The 20,780-nt window shown below is 39.7% G+C and overlaps 1 protein-coding gene across 1 annotated transcript in view; it reads right to left on the reverse strand.

Moving 5' to 3' along the window:
- The window catches only part of LOC108797114 (laminin subunit alpha-4-like), a 104,243-nt gene that overhangs the window by 58,720 nt on the left and 24,743 nt on the right, over positions 1–20,780 (reverse strand). The window contains exons 2-6 of the mRNA XM_018568687.1: positions 19,335–19,436; positions 10,127–10,254; positions 7,427–7,507; positions 4,065–4,279; positions 103–203 (exon numbers count right to left, since the gene is read on the reverse strand). Coding sequence (XP_018424189.1) covers positions 103–203; positions 4,065–4,279; positions 7,427–7,507; positions 10,127–10,254; positions 19,335–19,436 — 627 coding nt within the window. The remainder of the gene's footprint in view (positions 1–102; positions 204–4,064; positions 4,280–7,426; positions 7,508–10,126; positions 10,255–19,334; positions 19,437–20,780) is intronic.

Consider the following 20,780-nt stretch of genomic DNA (forward strand, 5'->3'; position numbering starts at 1 on the left):
GAGAAAAAATATAATTAAAAATAAAAGTCATATTAAAGTCAATAAAATCTCAACAATCTGATAATTAGATGTCTCCAGCTAACAATAGAACCTAATACTCACTTGACAACGGTCACAGGTTACTCCAGTCACACCTGGTTTGCAATGACATTTCCCTGTGATATCACTGCAGGTATCTGTACCACACTTTGAACAGCGACACTCTGAAACAGTAATGTAGTTTGTGAATGTATCTTTGTGCAGAGGTAACAATCAGCAATACAATAAAAACATATGAAATACCTGGGGGCGTGGCCAGCATGTGATCCCGAGCAGACGTGTGCCAGAACAGCTCCGCTCCATATACTATCCTGATACTATCCTGGTACTGATTTTCTGAGACCTACCTGGGTTCAGGCAAACCGGAACACCTCCTGATTGAGATCGCCTTCTCAGAACTGGGCTACATGAGACGCAATAAGAGCAGATCGACTCGCTCCTCGGGAGGCAGGCCTCGTGGAGTCTCGGAGGCGGCCATCTTGGCTGTGTTGGCTGAGTGCAGCAAGATGTCGGTGAGCACACAGACCGGCGGCTCGGAGGATCTGTCCCCCTCACCTACTAGCTCTGACATCCTGGAGGCAATCACCTCCTGTAAAGAGGCGCTCACAAACAAAATTGATTCCCTCTCAGCTGATGTAAGCTTTCTGCGCCAGGATATGGATAAATTCCGAACGCGCATGGGAGAGGCGGAGGCCCGGATTTCGCAGGTGGAGGAGACCACGCGGGTGGACTCGAACGAGATACAACGGCTACAACGGCAGCTCCAGGGCCTACAAGATAAGGCAGTAGATACCGAAAACCGGCTACGCCGCAATAATATCCGCGTGCTGGGCCTGCGGGAACGTGCGGAGGGGAAAACACCGGCCGAATTCGCTGAAACCTTCCTGGCTAAGCTCCTGGACCTCCATGACCTACCACCGACCTTTGTGGTTGAGAGGGCCCATCGAGTTCCGCCCGTGCCGCCAAAGCCGGGGGCTCCGGCCCGACCGTTCCTTATCCGCCTGCTAAACTACAGGGATAGGGACCGGGTCCTGGCCGCAGCTAGAATTCACCCTGAGTTACTATATGAAAATGCCCGTATCTCACTATAATGACCTGTAGGAAAGGTTGTTATTGTTAATTTTTTTGTTAATTTTCTATTTAGACCTTAAGCATGGCTGTATGCTGTATTATTGTATGCATTGCTATGCCTGGTGTCCTCATGGGACACAAATAGCGTGCACCGTTGTGCCTTAATATGTAAAACAATAAAAAAAATTATAAAAAAAAAAAAAACATGAAATACCTAAGGCAGTAATGCCAAACTGTGAGACCTTTTGGTGAGGTCTAACTGACCTTTTGCAGCCTTGGCTGCAGGAAGGAGCATTGCCCTGCTCTAATGGAGTATTAAAAAGTTTAGTAATCCAGGGTTTTTAGTTAATCAGTTTGATTTGTGACCTGACTAATTTATACAGTTCATGGTTAACTAGATTAAGTCTGTGCCTTAACTGCATTAAATCAGCTACCAAACATGTGTAACTCAGTTGTGTTAGTAGTCATAGGGACGAATTTAGACTGCTATAATTATATTTTATAGATATTTCAACTACTTCTTAAATCTTAAAGCACACTGCTAACTACTATCCTTATCTAAACTGGCCACAAAACATAACCTAGGGTAATTTGATAAGAGCATTGGCTCTTCTGTGGAAACACCTGAATATAGAAGCCCAGGCTTATACCATTTACAGAACACACCACTTCTGATCACCTCTATACCTTTATGATTATAATAAGCTGATCTTTTAGCTAACCCTTGACAAGAATTAGCTGGCTTAGATTGATAGAGCATAACAAAACTGGCAGAAAGATAGGAGCAGAGTGTTCTGCGCCTATTAGAGAGAGTCATGTTGGAGGGTCCGAAATCTGTGATATCGGTCATAATAAAGACGTTGAGGTTACATAGTTACATAGTATTTGAGGTTGAATAAAGACATAAGTACATCAAGTCCAACCTATTGCTGATATATGCTGATATATATATATATATATAGGCCCATGTTGCATCTCATTCTTAGGAGTACTTGTACCCCTGTATATTACGGTCTCTTGGGAAATCGTCCAAAAGTTTCCACACTCTTAGCTGCAATCACTGCCGGTGGCAGTGAGTTCCAGACCCTAACCGCTCTTACTGTGAAATGATGGTCACATATACAACATTTTTCCTGTGTCTATGCTGTGGAACCTTTCAGGTGAATACATGATTATTTTAAAGCAATCAGTTGTGAATTATTTTTTAATTCATTCTACATCTGTCAGTTCAGAAATGTAACTTTGAACTAAATGTAATGGTTAAGGCTGGACATCTGCCTTTCAGAGAAATGGTGGTTTAGAAGGTCGTAATCAATAGGGAATCTATACCTGTAAGCATATAGATCCTGCTTATTTACTCTTATTGGATTCCACTACTCAAATAACCTATTATTTAATTTTGATGTGTTGCTTGCATAGAATAAGGATATTTTCCCAGAGTCTCAGTCGTTGAGATGTTTAGTAGTAAAGCACACCCGGGCCAAATAGGATTATGAAATAAATTTGTATTTAGAGAAATATGTAGGCTGATACTGTTGACTCACATCTGGTTTCACTAGTACGGAACCAGTATGTAGAATATGAAGTGAGTACTACTGAGCTTTATATTTGTTAGTGACTCAGAAGTATTGAAATCACTGGATCAGCATGATAGTCCGGACACTGCTCTTTTCAGAAGTAAGTCAGTAATGTCAGACTAATTATTACCTTTGGCACAGGATTTATGTTAGTAAGTAATGGCTTTCATTTACAACTGCAATAGCAAATAAAGATTATTGAGCCATACTCCAGAGACGGTACAAAATGTTTGCGAACCATTGGTCAGTGCATAATTCCATGTTCCTGAAAGATGAACATGATGTAAATGTAAAAGCTTTGAAACTTGCCTTACATTTCTTTGCCTCTTGTTTGGAGAAAAGTTGTACCTGGTTTAGCAGAATTTTAAAATCTTTTTTCATGACACAAATACAATTTATGATACTTAGTAGTGACCACAAAGTATTGTATGCTGTTCAGTATTGCACACATTACTACTGTATATAAAGATGTAACAAGTGTTAATGATTACATACTACTTATTTATATGTAACATTTAATTTTATTACATTTTTCATCTGCTTTCTGTTATGTTGTTTTTAATAACATCTCAAGTTGATGTTAGATATTTCACACAGTTAACTAATCCAAATGGATGGTCCCTGCCATAGAAAAACTGTCATACTTACTGTAACTCCCTGGTGGCTCATGCCTTCTAACTTCCTTCCCTTCAAGTGCTTCAGTCTCCGTCAGATTCTGCAGCCTTCGACACTTCCGGGAGTGTTGGATGACTCTGTCTCCCACAATGCGATCTGGTTCTTTCCCTTGTCCCCCACGTCACTACAAAACTGCAGAACCAGCACACAATGCTCTTCCAAAGAAAATCAAACTTTAATCCACACGCATCTATACAAAAATACAACCACTGACGCTTTTCTTCCTTTCTCGGCCTATCATAGCCAACTGATATCAGAGCTATGACTAAGGCAGAGTAAAGCAGAAACACGTCAGCAATTGTTTTTTGTACAGATGCATGTGGAATTAAGTTTGTTTCTCTTTGGGAGAGCATTGTGTGCTGGTTCTGCAGTTTTTGAGACAATCACACCAGAAGAGGGTTATCTGTGTACTGAATGTAGATTACAAGGATGCATGACAGGGGTGAGCTGTGCGCATTGTGTTTCTAGTACATCACTAGAGTGATTGTTAAATACAGACAGAGACTGCAGCTCTTGAACAGAGGGAAGGTAGGAGACATAGACCATCATAGAGGTGAGCATAATACCTCTTGTATTGCAGGGACTTAGTATTTTCATTTTTTTTTAGGGAACTGACACGGTCTCTTTAATGATCAAGGCACTGGCATACAAAAATGTAAGTACGTTGTTTAAGGAAATAAAACAAAGTAAGTCTATACACACCTGTGCAGTTTTTAGCCGTTCTAGCATCTCCGTAATACCCCGGTGCACATCGCTCACAGTGAAATCCTGTGGTGTCACCCATACAACTGTTGCATTGCCCTGTGACTTCATTGCAGTCTTCAAAAATCATGTTGGGATCTGAGTTTCCACTGCAGTCACATTTTCGACATGTGCCACCTATTAGCAGTGGGCTGCCATAATAGCCTGGTGCACACCTAAAATAAAAGAGCAGTAACCATAACAAGCTGTACTGTTTTCAGGAAGACACCTTGTAAATCATCTTATAAAATGTTACCTAAACCAGACCTGTTTATAAGTTTAGTAGAAAATTTGGTCATGGTTACATTAACATTTTTACATGCTGGCAGTTTAGAAAAGTGTTATTGATTGTGTCTTAAAAGCTGCATATAAAATTCACTATTTGCCATTCGTGTAGTTTTTCGATTTAAATGCTTCTTCATGGAACCTATAAACATTTATTATTAAGTATTGCAAAGGAAAATGTAGCAGGAATATCCTTTCCTACAGCTGTACAAAAAAAACGGACTCTTTGCATTAAAACTTTTGTCAGTTCATCAGTTACCAAAGTGTTTCCATTTTAACTAACATTCCTGCTACAATGGGTCTTTAAGTACATTCATTGGTATTATATGAAATGAAAGATCACATGCACATTTTGGACAGAATATAAATATTTTGCAATGGTCTTTAGATTGTGAGATGTAAACCATATGCTTTATGGCCCAAAAAAGTGCCATCAGCATATATCATGCCTGATATTCTTCTGTATATAAAATGGTCCAGCTGTTTGCTACACTGAAATAACTATAGAGAGTGGATTACGTCAAGTGTAATGTAGCTGTAACATTTTCACATAAATATGTCTAAAATTGTATGGATCGTTTGACTGGATAAAGGCCCTGCAGACACTATGAGGATTGACAAATGTCAAATTTTCAATTGACTTTTATCGAAGGAGCCAGATGAAAAACTGTTGGCCAAACAGTGACTATTATTATTATACAGGATTTATATAGCGCCAACAGTTTGCGCAGCGCTTTACAAAACTGAGGATGACAATACAATTAACAATACAATTTCAGTACAGGAGGTAGGAGGGCACTTACAATCTAGTAGCAGCCAATATTCTGACAGCTGCAGCTGCTGGCTGTCTGAATATGACAGCCAGAAGGGGAGATTCCTTCATCCAAGCTCATTAGCATGGCTTAGGGAATTAAGTGATTTTGCTCATTTCGACTGAGGGGCTGAATGCGAAAAGTGTTACAGTGTATGACCAGCTTAGAAATTTGCTGTAAGATAGAAGAATGTATAAAAATAATATAAGTAGCTGTTTTTTAAAACAGGGATGCTGACAATTAATGGTGACATTTTTGGTACTATTTGATAAATAATAATAATAATATTATTATTAATATTATTATTTGCCTTTACTTTTTACTTTTCGGATTATTCCAAATTTTTGTACAACCCAATGCAATGTAAACTCATACCCAATAAATAATGTTAAAAGAGAACTAAAGCAAAGCTTTTTTTGGTATTAGTCCTCTTTTGGGTCAAAGAACTATGTTTACTAATATACTCCTGTTGCCTAAAGTCAGCATCTAGTGGGGTGTTGATAGCGCAAAGCCATGCTGCAGCCAGGAAAGACCCTGACAATATTGTCAGGATCCTCCTCGATGCCTGATTGACAGCTGTCTCTGTCTCTCTAGAGCCAGAGCCAGCTGTGCCTGCCCCCTCCTCTGTCTGTTCCCCCAATGAGCGCTGGAGGAACAGAGAGAGGGGAAGAGGAATCCCTGTGAGGAGAGGTGACCGACAGTCACTGCTCTCTGCAGGGAGAAGCTGTGAGCTGAGTAATCAGCGGGTTCGTGAATGCTCAACTCTCAATTTATAGAGCCAGAGCCAGCACTGTCAGGTGCCAGCTCTAAGTATAGGGAAGAGTACATTTTACTCTCCCAATACTTCACCTTTAAGCACTGATATGTAAAAACTAGGGTTGATTTACTAAAGGAATTGATAAGATTCACATAATTAATTGAGTCAACATTGACCTGAATTATCCAATCACATGCAGGTGAAATAAGTAAACAGGAATCTGCTTTCACTATGAATGGTTATTTGAAGTGATTAATCATGCAATTTATGGTGTGAAAATTCTCAACTCTTTAAGTAAATCAGCCTCCTTGTACCACTTCAGTTATACATTTCCCACTTTTATCACCAGCTACTGGCCCTTTCCTGTAAAGCCCAATTCACACAGACATACAGAACATTTTCTTTGCTTTATTGAAGCTTTCCAATTGCTCTGCACAGTCAATGTCTCTTCTGTAACAAAAACAAGTAAACCATCTAGTACACACATTAAAATCAGAATGTGTTTGCTTTGTGCTGTTTTTGATCTTGCCAGCAACATTTGGCCGGAAATGGCAACATGAGAAATGCCTCATTTCAAACCAATAACAGCACACCCTAAGCGCACTTGACATGCCTACAAGACTTTTAGTAAGCTTATGCTTTTAAAGAAAAAAAAGTCCTAAAAGCATCAGATAAAGGTTTACAAGTGTCACCTAAAGGCATCTAAAGTGCGTAAAAACTCTAGGCATTTCACAAGCATTTCAAACAGCTATATTTTCAATGCCGGTTCAAACTTAACCATAGTGTGTATAATAGAGTGTATATTTTTGGTGTGTATTATAGAGCTATAACTCTATTAAAAATAAATAGAAAATAATTATTTACAGTAAACCTGTTCAGTTTTCTTCACCACACAATATCCAAAAACTAATAACTTAAAGCTCAAGCAGGTATAAAAGGCACAAGAAACAATGCAGCTCTGTAATCAATATACCTTTAAATGTACTGCACAAGGAACCAATCTAGTATTCTGAAGTGAACAGGAAAGAGAAATGTGACAGAGAAATCAGCTTGTTAGTGTGCTGTTTCTCCTTTCACTGCACAGTCAAAGAGTGGTGAGAGGACCTGAAAGTGAAATTGCAGCAGAGATGGTTAACGCCCCCTCCTCTGCTAGACAGGGCTGTGCTGTGGAATATAGCTGGGTACATTTTATTAGTGGATGGACTTTAAATTCCTTTAGCAGGTATAACAGCTCCCAATATATTTAGCTATTTGCCTGGAGTTCACTTTTAATGCTATATCCAGAGTGAATACAGTGTGTGATGCTGGAAAAAATTTGCTTTATTTAATCTGATTAGATGACTGTATAGATTCTTGGGTAAAGGACAGGTAGGGCTTGAGTCTGTGAGCTTAGCAGTAAGAACACGTATGCATATACATTCATATTGAAAGGTGATGTGTAAAGAACATTCTTTTCACAAGGTCCTTACCTTTCACATTTAGGTCCAGCAAAATTTTCTTTACAAATGCAGCGCACAGAACCTCTCTTCAAAGCACAAGTAAGGGCAAAGCTGTTGAAAAGGATAAAAGTTAAATGTAATCAACAAACAGAGAACTGCTTTTAGTACAGTGGAATACATACTATGAGTACAGTGGGTAAAAGAACAGATTGGTTACCAGCAATTTCATATTTGCATTAAAGAATAGGCTTGGGGCTTCTTTGCACAGTATTCCAGTGCTTGATAAGGCAGTGCTTGATAATCAGATTTAGTGATTTAGTGGACAGAGGTCTTTAAATGCCTGTATAATAAACACACATGGAGCCTCCTGATTCCAAGGTCAAATGCAATGACCACAAAGCAAAGGATGTCAACATGTTATAACTTATTGATGTAATTTAGCATCTGCTCCTGGGTTTTTAAAGTAGAGCTGAGCCACAACTTTTTTTTTTAGATTTTATATTATTTGAATAAAAAAGGACAAACGTGTGGGCGCAAAGCTGAAGGGGCTATATGACTAAGTGAGACATAGTGAGAGATAAAACAGAAGGAGATGTGGCACTTACTTTGAGTGGATCTCAGCACCAGATGGGGGCCGGTCTGTGGGGAGGATCGTGAGAACCGAGGTGTGTATTCAATGAGGACTGGTGTGCTGCCTGAGGCTGTTCATCTTGAGGAGGGAAGCGATGGTGAGAAGAGAGCAGAGGCCAGTGATGGCCAGTGGCCAGTGCCCGGGACGTGATGATGATGTTGAATGAAAGGACGGCCGGGATGGAAGTGGTGTCTTCCATTGAGCTTGATAAAGAGGTTGTATCCTCGAAACGCGTTGCTCCCGAACCTCCACCCAATATTATTTGAATAGAAGGTTATAACCCCTGTCTGTTTTTTGTCATCTGTGTCTCCTTCCAGCCTGATAACCACAACAGGAAGTGAGAGGAAATCCCTCCAAATAGAGGGAAATACCTGGTGGTCAACATCGTCATCATCAGAACTAGTTTCCCCACTGGAAAATTATCTATTTCTGTTCTGATGATAACTCAAATTTGCACTTTACTTTCAGTGACGGTCACCTAACCGGGACACAGATAGCAATAAAAACCCAGCAGATGTTCTAATCCTTCTCCTCTCTATTCGAAAGGTAAAAAAGTTTTGGCATTGTTTAGTACTTTAAATGCAATCAAAGTGTATAATAGTTAGGGGGATTCCCCTCTGTTGAAATGTTAACCAGCTATAGGGGTCATGTGCCAAGGGAAAATTAGGCAGTTGTATTGTGAATGTCATGGTGAAAAGTTGATCCAGAAATTGCTGTTTTACAAAGAGGCGTTGAGTTAAAAAAACTAGAATAAAATGTAACCTCTTATGAGTGCTGTGGTTCCTCTTTGGCAAACATAGAACAATTACATCCTTATGGATTAGGATGGCTTATCTATAGCATACTTATAGCTATGTCATAAATAAATATCCTCCCATTATTCTTTCTTTTTTCTTCTTCTATTATATGCACTTCCTGTTCTTTGTTTGTTCCTGTAAAGATCTATGATTATAGTGGATATTAACCCTCATCTACTACCAAGAGGCTATCTTAATATCCAAGTGACTACAGACTGGAATTTCTATAAATGGTCTACAGTAATCAGGCTCATTCACTTTGAGAACTTTTCTGCAGTTGAAGTAAGAGATGGGACATCTGGTGTAATAACAAAGAAATGATTACATCTGCTTCATCCCAGTAGAGGCTAAGAAGAATCCTGTTCATGGGAATAAAACAGAAAGTAACTGTTCCCATCAGAGCTGTGATGAGATCATGCGTAGTCTTCTCTCCCCTAGAGGAAAGGCAAACATCTATGTAATTGATAGAAGAAAAATCTAAACTCATATTTTCAACAGGCTCTGAAAAAGATTTGATAAAACTTAATTTAAAAGATTTAGCACAATTTAAAAATCACACACATTCAGCCTGTGAGTTTTTGTACCAGTGTTACAAGTAGACACTGTTAGATTAACACAGGGTTTGGTGCTCCTTTTTTTTCTAGAATAGTCAAGTTAGCACCAGTGAGCTTATATGTTTGCATCAAATATGAGTCTGGTTTCTGAGCATTGTCCAAGATCTCCACCGTAAGTCCTGTACTTTGTGGCTTTGTAAGTGTTGGAGCATAGAAGGATCTATATGGGTCACCAGGTACCTCCACCAATTCCCTTTGTGATCATTCCCATTTTCTTACATTGACTCTTGAAGTCCAAATCCAGGCAAAGCTTTTAAAAGCTCTGCCATATTTTTTATTTCTGTTAGTGATCGTGTTTAGTAGATTTTGTCTTACTTTTTATCCTGTGAAACCAAGACAAAGAATGAGGTGTATAGGTGTCTCTGTGAGAAGAAGACACAGGCAGTAAAAAACACTTCACTGATGTTCCAATCTTTCCCCATTTACTAAATACAATTGTTTGTGTTGCTGTATCTTTCCTTGTTGGAGACTAGGACAAAACGTAAGGAGAAATTAACTACTTTTAACTACAGTTCTCCTTTAGGTATATGAATCATTATCCAACACAACCTTAATACCTATTTTAGTTTGAAATGCAAACCTTCCTTCAGGACAAAATATATTTGATAATCTTTTCTGTTACTTTTATTACTGTGTAATAAAAGTATTACAAAATTGGGTTTTGTTCACAGGATCAAAAGCAACATACTTGTTGGAACTGAACTGCAGTGGACAGGGACATTGCAGGCAGGATTTTAGTACTCCTTGGACTACATCAGCCATGTAACCAGTTGGACATCTCTCACAGTGCTTGCCTGTTGTATTTCTTTGGCAGTCCTGTGCAAAAAAAAGAGAAAGATGAAACAGTACACACCTGAGGGACTAAATGGTCAGCTATTCTGCACTACACAAGTATCATTTTAAAGAGATGCAAGTGTACTTTGATAGCATGTGAGGAACAGAGTGCTACTATGTGGTGTGAAATCATCTGTTATTTCTTTTTACTAGAAAGGACATTGAAAATGTAGTGTAAAAATGGCTCTCTTACCAGCTTGAATGCTCCTGCTGACTTTAGAAAAGACCTGCCTCTACCAATGTAACAGTCAAGCCTAGTAAACCTAGTGATCTGTCAATAGTGTTGTTATGTGACTCTGTGAATCTGTGCTGGTCACACAATACTTTGCGTATGATGTAACTCAGAAGGATACACCAACCTCGAAACCAGCAGAAAATAAAATAAAGTGACTCTGTTACTGCAGGAGTAAGCCCATGCTGTAAAAAAAAGATGCTTTATACTTACCTTTCTGGGGGCCTGTTGGTTAAAACTCTGGTATGTGTCGGTTCTCTGGTGGCTGCAGTTATTCAACACTTCCAGGTGTGTTGAATACATGCTACCTCATTAAAGGATGTACAAGTTGGTGGAATGAACCACTTTGCACCACCTTGGAGAAGATATTTAACACACCCTAAAGTTTCTGATACCTGTAGTGTATTGTGTTGTAAAGGCAGCATGCCAGAGTTTTACCATGTGGGCCACCAAAAAGGGAGGTATATGGTTTCTTCTTTACTAATGAAAGAATCCTAACTCTTCCCCTGAAAAATACTAGGCCATATTGTTTATATTTGAATTAATAATGTTTGTCAGTTATATGGATAACCAGAGCTCCTTTATCCTTGAAAAAAATAAATGTGATCTCCTCATTTAATATGCCTTTGGGATTTTGATACTCCTTCAAATCCACCCTGTGCTCCATTGATCACACTTTTGCAAGTTGCGCTCATAATTCATAACATTTCCTAACCCTGGTGAAGCACTAAGGTTACTGTCTTATTTTCTTATTGATGGGATGGGTGTACCTACTAGTAATCTGATCTCAGGCCTATGGAGCACAACTTGAAAAGGCTGTAATGTGAAATTTCATTTCGTGTCATTACATATTATTTGTCTGTTCTGATATTTCCAGCTGTTACCACATGCAGAGAGCCTGGCCTTTGAGTTCTTAAAGCATACTCATAAATTTCGTTGCAAGAGAAAACAACTTCAGTTGTTCACTAATGTGGTCAGAAATGTTGTGTTGACATAGGGAAAGAAGACCAGCACGTCCACACTCTCCTGATTATTTAAGTTAACTGTCATTTTCCTTGGTCAAGAAAAAGCTACAGGGAGTTGATGCTCACAACAGCACCGCTAGATACATATGTATATAGAATAACAAGAGCCATATGTGGTTTACTAACCATACACAGATTGTATTTGGCCGCAGACCAATAACATTTTGAGTTTGAGCTGTTGGATATCCCTTGGTTCTTTTATTACCACTAGTGGAAATGGCTCCTTTGTTATCGGTACATTGCAATTCTTCTGAATCTTTTATTACCAGAGCTGGTAATTGGGCAGTCAAGTTGGGTCGTCACTAGCTACGCCAAATATGACATTCGTAAAAAGCATATTTTATGTTATTTTATATCGTATTGTTCACTGGTGCTTCAAGATTTACTGTATTTTTCGCTCCATAAAGACCATAGGTTTAGAGGAAAAAAACGCTGGTACTACATGTATTGTTTAGAGGCAGTGAAACAACTTTATTTACTGCCTCCACAATGCCGCTGCCCGTGTTGCCTGTGTCTAATTTCTGCATACTGAGACTCCTCCCTTTCCCTGTCATGTGGCATGGCACAGGAAGGTGAGAAGCTGGTCAGACACAGAAGTTAGACAGCGGCAGCACGGGCAGCGGCATTATGGAAGAGGTAAATAACGCTGCTTCGCTGGCTCTATAAGTAGTACAAGCGGCCCCTCCCCTCCCATCGCTCATGCGAGTGATTACTGGTACACTGTCAGCCCCGCCGCCTCAGCTCTCACACACACATCACCCATAAGATGCACAGACATTTTTGCCCGCATTTTGGGGGGAAAAAAAGTGCATCTTAGGCATGGTTCACACCTCTACGTTTTATAGCGCGTTCAACGCTCTACGAACGCTCTACAAAACGCTCTACAAAATACTCAAACATGAAAATCCCATTGTTTTCTATGGGTATGGTTCACACCTTGTCGTATTTCAGCCCGTCTGAACGCGCTACAAAACGGCCTACGCCTGAAAAGGTACAAGAGCTTTGTTGCGCGTTTCCATTGGGATACAGCCAAGTAGCCCCCGGAAACGCTCGTTTGTCGCACGTTTTTCTTGTCGCACGAAAACGCACGACAAACGCGCATATTCTATACGCCTAGGTGTGAACAAAGCCTTATGGAGCGAAAATATGGTAAATACTTATTTAAAGCTTAGTCGAACTATAATGTTAATATTTGTTTAAAATTTGTTTAATATTAAAATTTGTTTAATATTTATTTAAAACCCAATTGAATGTTAATAAGTCTGATCTTCTTTCAATATTTTTCTTTAACCAGTTGACATCCACGGTGTTAAACCCCCTTCCCATCCAGGCCATTTTTCAGTATTCAGCGCTGAGCGTGCCCGCTAGGGGCGCGTGCGAGCAGAAAAAAAAATGCCGTCTGGCGACGGCAACCCGCCAATGCAGCAGTGCCGTCCGTCCGTTTTTTTACAACGGGCAGACGGCAAGTGGTTAACTGGTAAGTTCTGCAGCAAGGGCTAAAATACCCTGTGCTGCAGCAATCTGCACAGTCGGACCACAAATCTCTTACACAAAGCAGTGGCCCAGTTTTTTTACTTGAGGTGTTGTCGACTCCAAAATATTTTAGTTATTAGTGGATATGGTAGTTGACAGTGACCTATGTTTCCAGACTATGCTATTAGCTCCTCACCCTGGATTTGAATTTGAGTCCCTGTTGCTGCTGCCCTCCTGGCAACAATCTCTAGCACTACCTGATCTATGCTTCTGTCTCTTTGGTACTGTCTATGTCCAGCTTTTTCACCACCTTCAAATGTAATTATTACCCACTGTGTACCCTCTGGATTGGTTCACCAAGTAGCACTACCCTAGCCACCTTGTTGGGCTATTGTTATCCTGTCGAGGTGTCTATAATCTGCTGCATAAATTCCTAGGGCACTCACAACAGTACATTTATTTAAATGACCCAGAAAGATAGCTGCTAAAGATTAAGAGCGGTGTAGCTATACACTGAGTGGCCAGATTATTATGACCACCCCATCAGTACTTCGTTGGGCCACGAGATGACTCCACGAGATGACTTCGTTGGGCCGCCTCGTGACTCCACGAGATGTTGAAAGGTGATGCGAGGAATCTGACACTGCACTGTTGCCCTTCTGTTGTCTTGTACCAGTCTTGCCACTCTCCGTTCTGCCCTAACATTGACTAGTCGCTGACGGCCACAATTCGCACGTTCAGACCCAGATTTTCGTTTTTTTTAAAATTATTTAAATCTGCAATACCACATACAGGCATCTTATGGGTACCTTTAGGCAAATGATTGATCCTTGTACCATATTACACGTTTCATAGAGTGCTTACTGTGACAAAGATATGAAGGGACAGCTGTGGGTAGGAAAGGGTCTTTTTTAAAACATTTAATCAATTACTTAAAAGGAGATTTTACAAGTTGCCTTTGGCATTTCAGAGATTTTAAAAAGGAGTTTTGGACATGACCTTCCAGATTTAATAATCTATGCCTCTTCCTCTGGAACATCACAAAAACAAAGACTCCCTTGTTCAGTTATATTCAGCTTTATGCTTTTCTGCTTAAATGATTTCATTGAGCATACACGGTACGTTAAGTATGAGAGGAAATGTAGTCATGGTAAAAAAACTTGTTTTAACTATTCCATATGGGATGGTGATCCATTGCTGGTCTCAGAACGGAAACATCACACAAGAAAGACATTTGTCAAATATGTTCATAACATTTACTACTGCATACTTATTCTGTACTTTAAAAAGTCAGTACTTAAAGTACCACATTAATTAATTTACATTTTGTGACTTTTTTTTTTCATAATATTTTTTAAAGACAACACATTTAAAATAAGTCTGTCAGAATAGAAAAATAGGAGCTACAAGCCCCAGAGCATGCACCAATGGCAGCTTCCATATTTCTGTTCTGACAAATTCCTTTTAAAACGACTTTGATACTGTGAGGTAGAGATATCCACACATAAATGCAGTAGCATTTCATGCCGCCACCGGTCTGCCCAATGCTGGGCTATTCTGCCTGAGAAATGCATTGGCACTTCCCATTAATGTTGAAGCTTGCCCGTCCACTTTGATCTCTAACGCATTCCTATTGGCCAACCCATTCCTTTTGGCAGGCAGTTCATGATAGTGACGGACTGATAGCAATGTCTGGGGCTAGTGGAAAGCTTCAACACTACCAGCTTGAGAAGATTAGAACAGCTGGGATTAAGGTATGGCAGAAGGGGGACTAAAAACCTTTAACTGCCTGAACTTTTTACCTGTTTACAGCTTATTATCTTAAAGGAGAACTATGGGGTTAAGACTTTTCCCCATAGTTCTCCTTAGGGTAACGGGAGGACACAAACTAGCGTCCTCCCGTCACCCTAGGCTCAGTATACCGCAAGCTGTAGCTCGCGGTATACTGAGATGCCGCAGCTGAAGCGGATCCCGACAATTGTGCCGGGATCCGCCCAGCTGCGTGACTGATAGCTGGCTCTGCCTATCTAGAGGCAGAGCCGGCTGTACCCGCCCCCTCCCCTGTCCGTTCCGCCAGTCAGCACTGGCGGATCGGAGCGGGGAGGGGGGAATCCAGCCCCTCTCCTGTCACGGCAGAGAGCCGTGACAGGATCGAGAAGTGAGCGAACGTCGGTATGTGTTCGCTCACCTCCCTATCTACTGAGCCAACCTGTGACAGTCTCATTGTCACAGGTTGGCTAGAACTATGAGGTGAGTGAAAAGCCCTCACCTCATAGTTCTCCTTTAATAAAGTGACAAAATCACTTTAAAGTTGCATAGTGTCATCAGATTTGATGGGAAAGAAGAGTCAAAATGTGTTTGTCTTCGGGGCATTTTTCCTGTAAAATTGTAATATTTATGTTCCAACCAACGCTCGAGAAGGTAGAGATGAATGTCCATACCTCACGCTTTATTTTGACACCTGCACATACCAGCAATTACTACAGTCCTCTTTCACCTTTCCTATGCTATGGAGGAAGTAAACGAGAAGACAGGTGAGAAAACTGTTATTGTTTCTCCTGTGACAATTGAAGCTTAGATCCACACCCTCTACACTAGGGATGAGGTTCGTACAGAAATAACTTAAGTTCGTTGCAAAGTACTTCGTCTTTCAGGTTCACAATCCCAGGGCAAATTTCTTTGGCTATTTTTGTTTTTTTACACCATAAATGCACTGCAAGCCCTTTGAGCCATGACCACAAGACTTAGAATGGCCAAAAGAGGACTTTTGGATAAGACAGCCCCCTCACTCTAAAAAGGAGGAGATTATAATGAAGTTAGTGTGGGGAAAAATAGGAAGAAGCTGAAAAACTGGACAGGGAAAGATTAGAGTTAGTTGGAAAACTATTCTTTAATCCGGATTGCCAGCTCTTTAGACAATCACCCACTTTGCTGCTTTTTTGTTATAATTATTGGGGACTTACTGTCTTTAAATTTAGTTTGTGGTTAATTTGAAGGCAGCGGTCACTTTTAGCTGCGGTTCTGTCTAGAGCAAATTGATTTTTATTGCTGCAAGGCTTCTCTTAGAGAAAATTGGCCTTTGGATTTGCGGTGTTATCTGGGGATTTCATTTCTTTTGGGGGTATATTGCTTTTTATTTTATGCTAATAAGGCTTTTTTACTTGTTGCTGACCAAAAGAAAGGATCACAGCTCAGCAGTTCTCTCTGATCCTCTTGTAAAGTGGAAGGAAAAGCAAGCTAACTGACGTGCAAACTGTATGTAGTAGAGTCCAGCACTTCAACTTGAGAGTGAATGAGCTGTGATCCCTTCTTTTCATCAGCAGCAAGTGAATGTGGTACTGCTTGCATTATTTGTAAGGTAAAAAAACGAAGTGCTCTGCCGCAGATCACTGCATGCCAGCTACTGTGCGGGGATCTGTATGGAGGGTGCACATTGTACACTACCAATAAAGTTGGTAGTTTAAGGTTTAAAAAAGTAAACAGTGACAGATTCAGCATTGTGCACTACAATACACACTGCTGGAGATGCCACAACACACTAGCCCGCCCATTAAAATGCAGTGTATTAGCAAATAAGCCAGTGCGGGGCCCTTAAACTACCTGTAATTTAAAATATTTGTGTATTTTCCATCTTACCCTCACAGCTACATGAAAAGGACCCTAATATTGTATTTTTTTAATTTTTATTTTTATTTCCGCATTGGTACATGCCCAGGTTCTCTTGCCTTTTTATTTTCAAAAGCTTGCCCATCAGCCCCAAAAAAGGCAAGCATTTTTAAAAAGGATTCTTATATACATTATTCTTATTATTTTTATTATTATATTGCATAGACTTCCAGAGGAGATTTGATGAACTTTAAACAAGAATTGCCAAAACCTTGGTGAATTAAGCCCAGGCAAATTAGCTCATTGTTACTCTGCACAAGAAAGACAGGAGATACAATATTACTATGGTATGGTTAATAGGTTATGGAAAGAGAATGTGTTCAAAGTTCATATATTGTTGCTTCCTCATTGCATATGGTAACATCGGTAGGCTCAGTGAGAGCTATTATTAATGTTACAGTGAAACCTAAAAGGTAGCCGATTCAGTATACACATAAGCAAACCTTGTGGAGCTAAACATAAACTGAACTGAAACGGTCCGATTTTCAGCTAATGTCTTCTGACCACAGATCACAATGTTCATCTCATATAGCAGTTCCGGCTAAGGTCTAAACCCGAAGGGTTAAATGCAAGTTATAAAGTGTGTTGTATTACAAATGCAGCATTTATGTGTATGTTGGGTAAAAGTTTGTTACAAATTGTTAAACATTTATAGTATGTGCTATTGTTAGTTCCTAATTAGTGTCCCTACTTGGCTTAATCTTTAAAAATAGTGAAACAGATTTTCTGCCATTAACTGGCTGAGAATCAGAGTGGGTTCCCTAGATGGCAACAATTAGGTATGAGCTTCAGGTTTGGGTTGAACAGGAGTGGGACCCGAACCCAAGTAATTCGTAGGTTCGGCTAATAGTGAACTAATGTGATTGTTCAATGTCATAGCAACCAATTAGCAATCATGCACTTCTTGGCCTTTGAACTGTGGTCAGGTGACTTAGAAAGGCCACCAGATGCACCAACTCCCTCCTTATAAAAGTAAGCGTTCCCAGCAGCCCTTTGTCACTGTGTGGATGGAGGGACAGTGTTGTTTGCAGGGAGAGATAGTTGCTAATCTGTGCTATATATAATATGTTAAAATGCTGTGTTGTGCTACATTATTACAGCACATTCCAGTGTGCAAATTCCAGTGTGGTGGGTTACATAGTTCACTTTATTCACTGTCCTGTATTGTGATAAATAATGGTAAAATGCTGTGTGTTAGGGTTCTATTTAAATGTGTACCTACCTCTGCCTTCACTGTGAATAGAGCCCATAGTCCCTTTTATGGCTACCTTTTTGTGTGTTTTAGCAACAACTTCAGTTGCTGTTTAACTGCTGCCCCCCAAAGGCCCCTTGCAGATTTATTTTGTGTTTGATTGCTTTTTTTATTTTAAAATCCATATATTTGTTTAGTTTCTAATCAGTTTAAAAACACATATATGGATTTGAGTTCAGTGTTTAGTGTTTTAGGGAGGCGATGTTTAATGTTTTAGGTTTTTTTTCTTGAGGGAGGTATATTTAATTTAAATGTACTTTTGCTATGATATTTTTAGTTTTTATTTCGGGGTCAGCAGGCTGAACATGTTGCTGACACAGGCAAAGCTGACCATTATTTGAAGCACATCATAAATACTAGTGCAGTACAGTTTATTGCACCAAATCATCAAATTGTTAAGTGCTCTAAAACACTACATTCTCAATCCCCCATTGCCATAGCTGCTAATAAAGTTAGGCAATCAATACCTGAAGTAGAGGACTTTAGCTTTTTTTAAAATTTCTTGTAAGAGTGCAATTTTCTATAGCTTTTAGGTCTGTTGTGTCTTCTACTTCCAAGGGTCAATTTAGGCCTATTAGGTTTCTCTAAAAACAGCCAAAACTACCTAAAAAAAGCCTTGCTTGAAATTAATCAGATTCAGGTGCTGATATCGTATTTAAACCAAGCAATAATGTAAAAGTTAAATAATCTATTACACATGATAGCTGTATGATGCCAGAATACGGTGTCACTGGCACTTTCTGTGAGAAGCATACTATTCCGTAACACTGTATACAGCTTAGAGACATCTTTCAAGCCTGTATTAGACATAAATTGCAATATTCTATGTCCCCCTTGAATTTGCATAAAAAGGAGCACCCACTTTCCGCTTAACAGTATTTCCGCTTTAATCTTTGACATTGGTACATGTCTCCCAAAGCCAATTACCATCTCCCCATTCCCTTTGTTGCCAATCCCATGCCTATTAGCCTTGAAATTGGCCAGAATTGATATTCAAGATTCGCCCTCACAGACAATGGAGTTCAGGTTAAAGTTAGCAACTTCCAGAATTACCATGAGTTTGACAAACATCCCACAAATCAAATCCAGACCTCTTTACTCATCCTCATACTCATTGATGATGAGGACGTCTGAATGTTTCCAACATGAAAGTGTCACTGATTTTACCCTTTTCTTTGGAGAGTTCTAACATAAACATTTCATTTTGCTGTGAATCTTAATTCCAATAACAATAACAAACCAGGAATTTTCATAGTTTTTAGAGTAGATTTTACATTAGTGGCTGTCTGTTAACCATATGTACCCAAAAGGCAACATTTCTCTATGGTTTGCATACTTGTAGTAGATAAAAACAGATGTTTACTGTGCTTGAAGAAACATTGAGAAAATTAGATAATTATGAGGATGATCTTACCACACAGGAACCGGAACCATCTAGGCATTTGTATGCATTTCCATTGCACGAACATGGTAGACATTCTCCAGAAACTGAATAGTACAATCCTGCTTGACATCTCTACACAATAGGAAACAAACATAATGGGTTGTTAACGTATGTTTAAAAAATAGTTTTAATAAATTTAAGGCAACAAAACATTAACAATAATCAATAAGCTGATAGGGATTTAGAGGACAAAACTTTTCTAAAATTACACATTTTTATTTAAACAAACGAGTATGTAAAGCCAAATCCTTGTTTTTTGGGCAGAGCATGGAAAGATCTATAGACTTTTTATTGTTGTGTGTGTCTCACGATTGGCCCTGGTGATCCTTATTGCTTGAACAGAAAATTGATTGAAAATCCATAATGTTTAAGTTGTCACAGAAACAGATACAGAGGGGAAATATTCCAATAAGGACACCGAAGTTGGTGTCAGACTGGGCAAAGTACTCAGCACTCTTCAGGATGTGACCGCACCTCTACTCATTCTGGATTGCACAACCTCCCAATTGGGTTATGCATAAATACGTTATCTACAGCGTCTCAGATGGAGTTCAGAATCATAAGCTTAGGTTTTTCCATAACAAGAGATTGCTGCACCTACTTTGTAATAAATCATATTACAAAGTAAGTGCCTTGTGTATCTAAATGGGTTTGGGTTTGATTTGAGCATGTGGCTGTCTGAAAATATGCCCAGGGTGTTGTATCATAATTTCTCAAGAGAAATGCTTTGGCTGAGAAACAGATCAGTGGCCTTTTAGTTATATGTTTTAAGTATCATGTTCCTAGCAGGTAGGTACAGCAGGCGGTTGCCAGGCCATGAATTTAAAGAATTTTAATCCTTGCAGTTGGGCCCCTACATTGCAAGGGTACATTTTTGTTTAGGTGCCTAAATGGAAAAGTTATACTCACCTTGGAGCCTGGTGGCTGTTAGAACTCTCCGTTCTGCCCTAACATTGACTAGTCGCTGACGGCCACAATTCGCACGCTCAGACCCAGATTTTCGGCGGACAGTTCAGTCTTTAAACACTTTAACAATGAGCCCCTCTTGAACATTTAACAAATTCTGCTGTTTTGCTGATACTCGCTCCATGGCTCTGAGCGCCAACAATCATCCCACGTTCAAAGGCCGTTCAAAGGGTAGAGAGTTCCATAGGATGGGAAAGGCTCTAGTGAAGCAGACATGTCTAGTTATTATTATAGCCCTGGATACTATCCTAGGCAGTGTTCTTGAGCTTTATATTTGTCTCTGCCTGCCATGACCTAAGTCTGCTTTTACTCCCTATTGTTTCAGTACACTACCCTTCATTTCCATCCGGAAGTCAGATGTTACCAGTGGGGAAAACAGGAAAGCTGCTACCTGGGAACATTATGCAGTGCAACCTCAACCTATTTGCAGCTATATATATATATATTACA

Source organism: Nanorana parkeri, unplaced genomic scaffold, assembly GCF_000935625.1.
Source record: "Nanorana parkeri isolate BGI_ZX_2015 unplaced genomic scaffold, ASM93562v1 scaffold1228, whole genome shotgun sequence".
Lineage (NCBI taxonomy): Eukaryota > Metazoa > Chordata > Amphibia > Anura > Dicroglossidae > Nanorana > Nanorana parkeri.